We start from the raw sequence: 10,702 nt of genomic DNA, 5'->3' as shown, positions 1-10,702 counted from the left end.
TGGATGGATGGATGATTGATGGATGGATGTTGGATGGATGATTGATGGATGGATGTTGCATGGATGGTTGGATGGATGGATGATTGATGGATGGATGTTGGATGGATGATTGATGGATGGATGTTGCATGGATGGTTGGATGGATGGATGATTGATGGATGGATGTTGGATGGATGATTGATGGATGGATGAATGGATCGATTTTGTTTTTATTAATCAAGATCATATGGACTTTAGCGTGACCAGTGCAACACAATGGCTTTGTTAGAAGGTTCGCCTTAATGCCAATATAAGGGTTACGCCGCTTGATATGAGTGTTCAAATGTCAAGCGGATGGAAAAGCAGAGGACTAAACATTTCAATGCACCTTGAAAAGTAGTGTACATGGATGCGTACTTGCAAGAGCTCCCCTTGCAAAGCATCATGGGAGTGTTTTGGGGTTAGAGAGAGCAAAGCTGGTGCAGGAACTGTGCGAGGAGCCACAGTTTCTTGCCTAACTGTGCTGTCAGAGCTCTAACATGTTGCATGTTAGCAGAGGCCAGTAGAGTCTGAGACGGAGGAGGAGGGGTGGGAGTGTCTGGACAATGCATAGTACAATATTACTATTGTTTTAAAATAAATCATAAAAACAGGATACAATTTATAGCTTTAAGGAAGTGAGCAAATTTGAAAAACCCACTGCAGGATATACATGCAAGCTTTTCAAAAATAACCACAATCAGAAGTCTTTCTTAAACGAACTCACTGAACTTCCACCGTCCTGCATCAGAGGCCCCGGAGGAGGAGAACGGGTCAAAAATCAATCTGAAATCAATCATTGGCTGAGATGCTGAGTAGCCAGTACTGAAATTTGAAATTCTCTGCATGATGAACTCTGCTAGCTGAGGTCTCTGAAACCAAACCATTTTTCTTTATCTATCTTTACTTTTTTATTGTTTTATAATGAAGGAATTCCTAAAAAATATAATTTTACCAAACAAACCAAGACAAACGGTGACTGATTTATACAATTCTGTTCATGTCTGGAAGCAGTAATTCAATCTGTTTCTTTTTTACCCTGAATTCAGGAGAAGGACGAACATATTTAAAAAATGTAGGTAGATATTTTGGCTTTACGGTTCTAATAACCGGATAACAAGGTCTCTGGTGTGACCATCTGGACAGAGACTCAGAGGGTGACCTGGTGGGGCGTGCCCTCAGCCAACCTGCATCTGACAGCACCTGGTGATGGATCGCTCTCACACTGAACTAAGCTCTATCTGATGTTCTGGACCCGACCATCCAGCAAACATCACTTTGGACATTCCTAAATACCTCCATTCTATAGTTTAACAGTTTAGTGAGGATAGGACTTGATATATATAAACAAAAACAAAAACAACAACATAGACCCTTCAACCAATGCATTATTATTATTTGGATAGGCTGTTATGCAAAAGTCTGCAGAGAACTATGGTAAAATGATGATGTACTTCTCCCAAAGCACTACAGTAGAGGTCACGGATTAGCAGACACCGGTCCAGATCCAGACCCACCTGCTGGTTAATCCGGACCCAACCTGATTTAAAACATTTATAAATTAGCATTTTGTCTGATGACAGTGTCTAACTTTACTTGCGCTGCTTCTCCTGTTAATACGGTAAAGCCTTACAGTGCTGGCACCAGGCTACATGTGATAGAAATGATCCAATGAGGTGCTGTCAGTCTGGGTTGCTGCTGCTGCTACTTTTAGACACAGCAGGCAAACCTGTGGCAAGCCGGGCGATGGGAAAGAAGGAGAAGATGATGAGAAAAAGAGCAGAGAAAGTGTGGACTGTTGGAAGAACTGTGGTGAACTGGTGAAAGAAAAGTGAAATGGCGCTCATAGATGACCCTGCACATTTAGAGGATGTTTGGCTCAACCTGCTGCTATGAAGCAGGATTCACCACAATAAACATAATTTAAAAAAATATGGATCAAGGCTGAAAATGAGTACCTGGATATGTACTTTAGAATGGCTTTGTCTCCATTCAAACCCAGGTTTAAAGCCTTGAAGGGCAGCCTAAAGCCCACTTTATTAAATATTGCAAAATGAATAAACATTGAGTTAGGTATGTGGTTTTGCAGCCAGAATCTTTCCTCCGACAGGCGGTTATAAAGAATGCAGAGACAAAGCACAGCTGTTTGGGTTCAGTTTGTTTGCAGCAGCTCCTGTTTGGTTTTATACACAGTTTAATGGCAGATTTCTCCCACAGTCGGTTCCCCCTCAGGTGCGCCCCTCAGCAATAAATGTGTACAAACATATTTGCACTCCAGTTTGATGCCAAACACATTGTGAGATTGAATAAAAACAAGCCTAGTTGTAACTTAATTACAACTAATAGCGTATTATTTGAATGCCTTACAATGGAGCGGAGCTGTAAACTATAAATCATTTTTTCTAATTACGCCTGGCAATGTTCCACCTGGCATATCCTCACCACATCGGTGCAAACATGTGCAGAATGAGGGTTTGAGCTCCAGGAAATATTTGGCTGAAGTGTTTTACCAGAATGCAATGGATGTCGTTCCCTTCCAGGTCTGCAGCAGGCGCCTGGAGGAGCCTCCAGTCCCGGCCTTTATTGTAGGTGATGTAGGTCTTCACCTGGTTGTCTTGCTTCTTGTTTGCGATCAGCATTCCTTTGATCCCAGCAACCTAATGGAAACACAAATTACTTCAAATTTCTTCAGATTTGTGTTGCAAATGCAAACAGAAACAGTTGTATATACATCTAACACCCCCGCCAATTCAGCTGACAGTTAGGTAGCCCCTTGATGAAGGAGCAGATCCAGCACACGCATCAGAGGAGGCGTTTAGTGTTCCACTGCAGCAATCTTTACAGCACCGGTTAAATGAAAATGGAACGCTTATCGTCTCCTTCTGTTGTTGACAATTGTCAGCAGAGACGGCTGCAGGTAGCACTAAGTGCTGTCTGTAATTATATCCTTATGTGTCTCAACAACATAGACTGGATAAAAGACTGCTAGTCTGTTTTCTCCCAGGAAGATTAAATCACACAAATCCTCACCCTCGGAAAGCCACCTGAACCCTTTCAGCTCAAAACGTTTGAGGACTCTTTTCCTGTAAATTCTAACCAGGGGCGGAACTAGAAGGGGGCCGTGGCCACCTGTGGCTACCACCCTGGCAACCCTTAGCAGGTGATTTGTTGTTCCCATGTGATCTTAAATTGCCACCACCTGAAAAAAAGGTTCTCCTCTAAACCAGAAGGTGGCAGCAGTCATGCTCTCAAGTGGAATGTCCTAAATAATTACCATATTTCCTGGACTATAGAGCGCACCACACTATAAGCCGCACCAAAAAAGTTTGTTTTTGAAAACTGGAAACGTACAAATATAAGCCACAGCGGCTATAAGCCGCTGATATCCACTGATCATCTGTCTTCCACCTAACCTGTAGGGGGAGTTCTACATACAGAAGAATGCTAACTCCTGTTAGCTTGTTGGCTTGCGTCAGTAAGAGCTTCCACTGAAAGAACTTAGCTCCTTATTTCAGCTCTGCAGGAGTTGAGCCCAGTCTCTTCATTGGTTTACAGCTTTAATGTGGCAAATAAATGTCAAAATATGTCAATTCAGGATATTTGTCTGGCTCCCTGTTTGTTTTAGGATAGATTTTAAGGTTTTATTGTTTGTGTTTAGAGCTTTGAATGGGATGGCTCCTCAATACATTAGCGACCTCCTCCAAATTTACTCTCTGGCACTTGCTTTTACGATAAGGCTTAAAACCAGAGGGGCAATAGTCTTTTCTGTAGTTTGCCCCAGACTTTGGAATATTTTGCCCCTCCATATATGAACAGTAGAGTGTTTTAAGTCTCATCTTAAGACCCACTTTTACTCTTTTGCTTATAATAGTTGCTTGGTCCTCTGTGTCCCTTTTTATTTATGTATTCATTTTAAGCTCTTACTGCTTTTTTCTGTGTTTGTGTGTTTGGTTTTCATTTTTAAATGTGCTATATAAACAAAGCGGATTGGCTTTTTTTCCTCTGTCATGCCTGATGCTAGCATGTTCTTGTGCTAAATAAAAATTAGCTTATTCTTTAATTTCCAACTTGGACTTCCTCCTCTGGCGGTTAGAAAAAAATCCACAGAAAAGTTGCTCCTTCCTATAAGCCATATGGTTCAAAGTTCAGGAAAAAGTAGAGGCTTATAGTCCAGAAAATACTGTAAGCATTTTTAATGACAGTAACTATACAAAAATGGACTATTCACATCAATATACCAATATTAAAGATGACAGAATTAATCCTCTTCTTTGAAACTAAGAAGAAGTTTGTTTGCATTCATCTAGGATGAATATAAATGTGCATAGGAAGTAGTTAACGTGTGTTTTAAATAAAAAGGCTGGTGTCAATGTTTATTAAATTTTTGCACCTTTGGCAGAATTTTGACCCCAAATTTTGGTGCCTATTGGTTTTCGGCCGCCCCTCCGTTCACATTGGTCCCTGTTTTTTCACCCCTACAAACTTTTTGCACCATACATCCCAAGTAGTCACCTATGACACAGAAATCTCTGATTCAAGTGATAGAAGTGTTCCTGAACCATAGCCGAGTGAGTGAGATGATGGAAAGGACACAGTCCCTCTGCATGGTTGCCATAGAGAAGGGCTCTGCTTGGATGTGCTTCCCTCCCTGCAGGGGCACATCTATATAAGTGGCACTAATAGGCTGCACATTTGACATTGTCAGAGATACATGGCGCTCAAGATGGATGCAGCTAATGAGCCCCCCCCATCCTGATCCAACCAGACATGTCAATCGCTGCAGTTATTATTTATTGCCTCCACCTACTCGCTCTTTCCCTCCATCACATGCAGACACTCACATTTGCACACAATCAGATAATCGCACACGTCCACCAGCGCGCGTTCCCTTCCATCCATCATTTACACCTACATGACGTTTTGTGCAGCACAGCGAATGGATGCGGGTAGAAGTTCCTGTTCCACAGATTACTCAGAAGTTTGAGTCGGTGTGCGGGCAGAGGGAAAGAAATTGAAGCTTGGTGATGTGCTGCAGGATGACGGCAAAGATGTGATGAGCTGGCTGGAAGAACTTTACGACAAATAAATGGAGCATCTACAAAAACATTGTTTTTTATGTTATTTTTTTTTCCCTCTGCCAATTTGCAAATCTATTTTTGACCTAATTTGTATTATTATTAATTAATCTCTTCCTTTTTCTATTTTAGAGGATATCATCCATAGATGTTGGAGGCTGGGGCCAGAGGATACGCTGCCAGGGATTTGTTCAGCCACCTTATTTCCTCCCAAACGTGTGTTGCTAGTGCCAAGTACCACAAGGTTTCCACCTTTCTCACCATTGTAATAATATCTCACCTCCAGGTGACAGATCAACACATAACACCTCCAAAACCCAAACACATATCTCTATGAAGGGAATTTTGTTCCAATATTAGTTGTTAAAAGGAAAATAAATAAAAGAAAGAAAAAACTTTTAAAAAACTACTTTTTTAAGAAAAATTTCAACAAAAGCTTTGCTGTTTTCTTGGATTTGAATTTGTCAAATCATTAAATAATAACTTTTTTATTTCTCCTTCTTACATTAAGTTGTGTGCACTGCATTCTTTACAAATAGCATTTCTCAGATCACATTATCTTCTGATGCGGATTTCCCTCTTATGAGTAGTAGGGCCAGGCTAGAGATTTTTTTTTCTATTTCAAGAATAAAGTAATTAAACTATAAGAATAAAGTCTAAAGTTGTAACATTATGAGAATAATGTAATAAAGTTATGAGAATAAAGTCTTAACATTACAAGAATAACGTCATAAAACTATGAAAATAAAGTCATTAAGTTACTAGAATAAAGTTGTAAAAGTATAAGAACTAAGTCATAAAATTACACGAATAACATCATCATACGAGAAAAATGTCACAACGAGGAGTCGGAATATTACTAGAATAAAGTTGTATGTACAACTCTTAAAAGAAGCACTTTCTTCCCTAAATTAAGGAATGTCGAGCATCATGTGAAGTTATACTTTGGCTCTGGTTTCACATATAAGGAAATCTTTTAGCATTAGCATCAAATTGGGCAGAATGTCAAAGTGGACTCAGGTTGCTCCAAGTTATCTTTCTGAAACAGGTTGTGGTGAGATGAAGTCATTCTCGTAATGTTACGACTTTATTCTCGTAATATTACGACTTTCTTCACAAAATAAAAAAAAATCTCTAGCCTGGCACTAATACTCCTGGAGGGAGGAGTATTTGTATCCTAAATGTTGGAAACATTCGGGATCCTGTGCTTAAAGTAAAGAGGAAGTGATCTTTGAAACACAATTTGAAAAGAATGCAATTTGTGAAACTTGACATGTAAAAGAAATTTAACAAAATCCATAAAAACACTTAAAAAAAGTAAAAAAAAAAAAAAAGTGAACTATGAAAAAAGTATTTTAAAGTTTAATTTCTGGATTCTCATTCTGGATTTTTCTCAATAATGGAACAAAATTCCCTCCATATATTTCCAGATATCCTTTTTGTAAAGGAAAGTTGCCCTGGCAGATGTATGCAACCAACGTATTGATATGGAAAATAGCCTGAAAGCACATGAAAGGAAAGAAAAGCTGATAAGTTCAGCTTTTAGTCGTATTGTAAAGTGGAGCCATTTTAACTTTTACTTGAGTTAAGCGTGTTAGTTGATACTCTTACTAGAGTAGCCTACATCTGGTTATCATTAGGGCTAAACTAGCACAAAAACGTCTAATTCCAGTTGTGGCTGTAAATCACAAGTTCTTTTTAAAATTCTCTCCTATTTTATTCTGTATACAGGACATATTTAAAGATATAGACACCAATCTTTTATCTTCTTTTTTCAAGGTGGATCATCTAAATAATTGGTTCTCCTAATTGTAAATCATTCTGCTGATATGTTTACGTAAGGCTGTCCTACGTGCTCGTTCTACTAGCTATCATTTTTGCTGGGCACTTTCAGGCCCGTATCTGTGGTGAGCTACAGTTTCAGAAAGTCATTAAAGCTCAACTTTCTCACGGCGGTTCTGTGAAAATGGTTGAGAGTCGTAAGAGAAAGTGTCTACAAAGTGTATGAGAAGAAAAGAAAGGCCTCAGAAAAGGAAAATACATTCCCAGAATGCTTTGCGCAGAGAGCTCTCCTCGCAAAGCACTATGACGCTGTCACAGTGGTGACTTATAACAAAGATGGCGCAGGAATCGCACGATGGAGGAAGTGTTACGTGGCCAACGGGGAGCAAAAAGCAGTGATCATCTGTCTGATTATATATATATATTACATTTTTATTATTAAATTTTTTTATGATTACTTTGGTAAATATTAATTGAGAAGTTTTTGAACAGACATCAGGAGTGGGAATATCTTATTTTGTTCAAATGTCTGTTCTGTGATGGGAGATGGTAAAAACTATTTTTTAGACCACTTTTGATCATTTTCTAAGGCTGTAACAGCAGATTAAGAGTACTTTTGTTTTTTGTTTTTAATCTAAGCTATTAGATATTTTTTTGTTATATTTTGTCTTGTATGTTTTTTTTTTGCTGGAAATAAAAAACATATATTTTTCAGGTCAGAAGTACATATGTGAAACAAACCACCTGTTGCCACCCATGGCCTCTAGGAAAATGTTGGTATTGGAACATAGAAGTCTGTGACACCACTCGCTGTATAATAAATGCTGACATGCAATATAAGCACATTTTGTTCATTCTACAATAAAAGGTCATCTACAGCTGGACAGGATTCATTTCTATTATGAAAATATCATAATTTTGTCCCTAACACACTGGAAAAAAATCAAAATCTAGATAAGTAATTTTGTTCTTAAAATAAGTACATTTGTTTTTGAATTGAGGTGGTAAAAGAGACATTTTGCCAATGGAACAAGACAATTTACACTTAAAAAAAGAAAACACATTTGCATTGTCTTATTTCAAGTGCATATTATCTAATTATCTTATTTTAAGAGTAAAAATACCCATTTCATAGGCAAACTTTCTCATTTACCTACTCAAATTAAAGGTAAATACACTTAATTTAAGAAATGTTTTCTTATTTCTAGATCGTTTTTCCAGTGCATGGTCTACAATGAGTTCCTCCTTAAACCAAACCAGCACTGGAAAAACAATGTAGAAATAAGAAAAATGTCTTAAATTAAGTCTATTTAACCTTAATTTGAGTAGGTAAATGAGATATTTTGCCAATTGAATGAGTATTTTTACTTTTAAAATAAGATAATTAGATAATATGTACTTGAAAGAAGACATTTCAATTATCTTTTCTTATTTTAAGTGTAAATTTTCTTGTTCCATTGGCAAAATGGCTCCTTTACCTTCTCAATCCAAGAGCAAATGCACTTATTTTAAGAAAAAAAAAATACTTATCCAGATTTAGATTTTTTCCAGTGAGACCAATGCATAATGACGAGTCTGACATAAAACTGGCATCAACGGAAGATTTTAAATCAAGAATAATAGAAAACTATAGATAAGTGGTGGGCGTTTTAACGCTAATAGCGTATAATATTCGCACTAAACATCAGTTATCTTTAGTTTACTTAATGCAATCAGTGCTGTACTGATAATTTGTAGGACAAAGCTAATCTGAGTTTCTCCTCCAGCTTTTAAAAGCTCTGACAGCCTCCTCATTCATCATCCTGTTGTTGCCGCATTGGTGAGCAGCTTCTCATTGAATTCAATAAATGCATTCACTGTATCTTCAGCAGATCATAGCCGTGCTGCTGATCTAATGAGGATGCATTTCATTAGAGGTGCAGCGTCTTTGGTGAACAGCAGGGGATCACAGATTATTTAAAGTGATACAATAAGTCAAATATTTTATGTCTCATTTACTGTTTCAACGCCGTCATGACTTTGAATGCGCTGCCAGGAAAATTCCAGGCAGTAGGAGCCGGATCAGTGCCAGTATTAGCATTTTCACAGACAGCATCCTGCTCCACGTCTGATCAGTCATATGGAGCCGATCATGACAAAGTCCAAAGAACTGAGAGAACATCGGAATATTTGTTAATACACAGATAACCTGACAACTGCCAGTCACCTTCTAACCATAGATAGCAACTATTAAAAAGTTTCAGAGGAGCAGTTTTCCTCTTAACAATAAAATTATTCTACTAATTTAGGAGGTCATCGTGCAATTTTCAGAGTGGAGTTAGAAAACTTTAATGCTGTCCTCTAAGTGGAAATCAACTGACTGCTTTTAGAAAGAAGCACAAGCTGCATGTCCTCTCTTACCAACAACATGTGTGCCGTTATCCTGCATTATTTAATGGATCCATTCATCACACACAGCTTTAAATCAACCCCATTGTTTAGGGTAAGATCCAAGCAGCGATGCTGCAGTTAAAATGAGTTCCTTTGTGATCCTTTAGGGATTAGCCTAAACTCCCAAACATCAGGGCTGAATCGAAAGTCCTGATGGGCCACAAAGAACAGAAAACTTTCGTACCCTGCGCCGGTCAAGATTCTCAGTCATCCAGGTCTTTCCAAAAAAGTTTGAAAACGTTTTGCTTCCCATCCAGGAAGCTTTTTCAATTCCTAACCATTTGAATTCCACTGAATTGTTTTTAATTTTCTTTTTTTGGAATGACATTCTTACCGAGATTTTAAAAACATTATTATAACAACTACATACGAAATATATAGCAACTACACAAGAAACAATTTTTTTTCCATCTAAAAGTATTTATATTTTTGTAGAAATATGATTTGCCAAAAAAGGTAAAGCATTTCATTTTGTTGGATGTTTCATTTCATGGGTGAGAAACAAGCTTTCCTATTCTGGAAAACAATAACAGGGTATTGGTGGCTTCCAAAGTGCTTTTCTTATTTATGCAAGTGTAATAAAAGTGTTGTTATAACACAAACCATGACATTAACATAGGAAATTGGTAGAGAAAGATGCAGCTTTGTGCACCTCTCTGAAAAACACAGAATTACAGCAGAACCTTGGAGCCAGAGGTCCCAGACTTGGTTAAACTGTAGACCACCAATGATAAATCTACCTGTAGCTGGCCATCTATGATCTGAGAAGAGAACACAGCCTCCCTTTGAAATGCCTCACTTTTCCTTTCAAAGCTAGAAAAGAGTTCAAAAGAGTTTCCAGCTAAACGATTCAGCTATTTTTGATTATTTATGACAATTTTATGTGTTTTACTGATGAGTAAATCAAGCCACAAAAGCTAATACTGACCACAGGATTGCACATCCTAATGCTAACATTAACACTTTATTTCAATAAGGGTTTAAACACTAAGATTATGTTAATATTTATGTGTTTCCTGATATGCAAATTACATATAATCACTAAAATGTGACCAAATCAGTCAAACGTATCCTCTGGAGTCTGCTAGCAATTAGCTCCATTGTCTTATAAACCAAACCTAACAAAGAAGGGTCCCTAACCCACTTACTTGTTCAGGAGCTATAAGAACCCAAAATGTAAATGATTAGTGATTTCTGATTAAACAAATCATTTAATCACATATGATTTTACCAAATAAAGTTTTATGTTCTCCTTGGATTCATATCTGAACAAATTCACACTGCAAAAACTATCTAATAATACGGTGGCCCTGAAGAGCAAACTGCAACTACAAATCTAAAAGCGCAACTACATTAAGGAAATCGCAACTACATTAAGAAAAACAAAACTACATAAA

General features: G+C 37.7%; 1 protein-coding gene across 1 annotated transcript in view; it reads right to left on the bottom strand.

The window, feature by feature from the left end:
- LOC107086972 (VPS10 domain-containing receptor SorCS3-like) overlaps positions 1-10,702 on the bottom strand; it is a 384,596-nt gene that overhangs the window by 88,771 nt on the left and 285,123 nt on the right. The window contains exon 10 of the mRNA XM_015378290.1: positions 2,529-2,675. Within this exon, the coding sequence (XP_015233776.1) occupies positions 2,529-2,675 (147 nt within the window). The remainder of the gene's footprint in view (positions 1-2,528; positions 2,676-10,702) is intronic.

This window comes from Cyprinodon variegatus, unplaced genomic scaffold (assembly GCF_000732505.1).
Source record: "Cyprinodon variegatus isolate N-32 unplaced genomic scaffold, C_variegatus-1.0 Scaffold169, whole genome shotgun sequence".
Taxonomy (NCBI): Eukaryota; Metazoa; Chordata; class Actinopteri; order Cyprinodontiformes; family Cyprinodontidae; genus Cyprinodon; species Cyprinodon variegatus.
The sequence above is the reverse complement of the archived record's forward strand: the minus strand, read 5'-3'. Positions and strand labels throughout refer to the sequence as shown.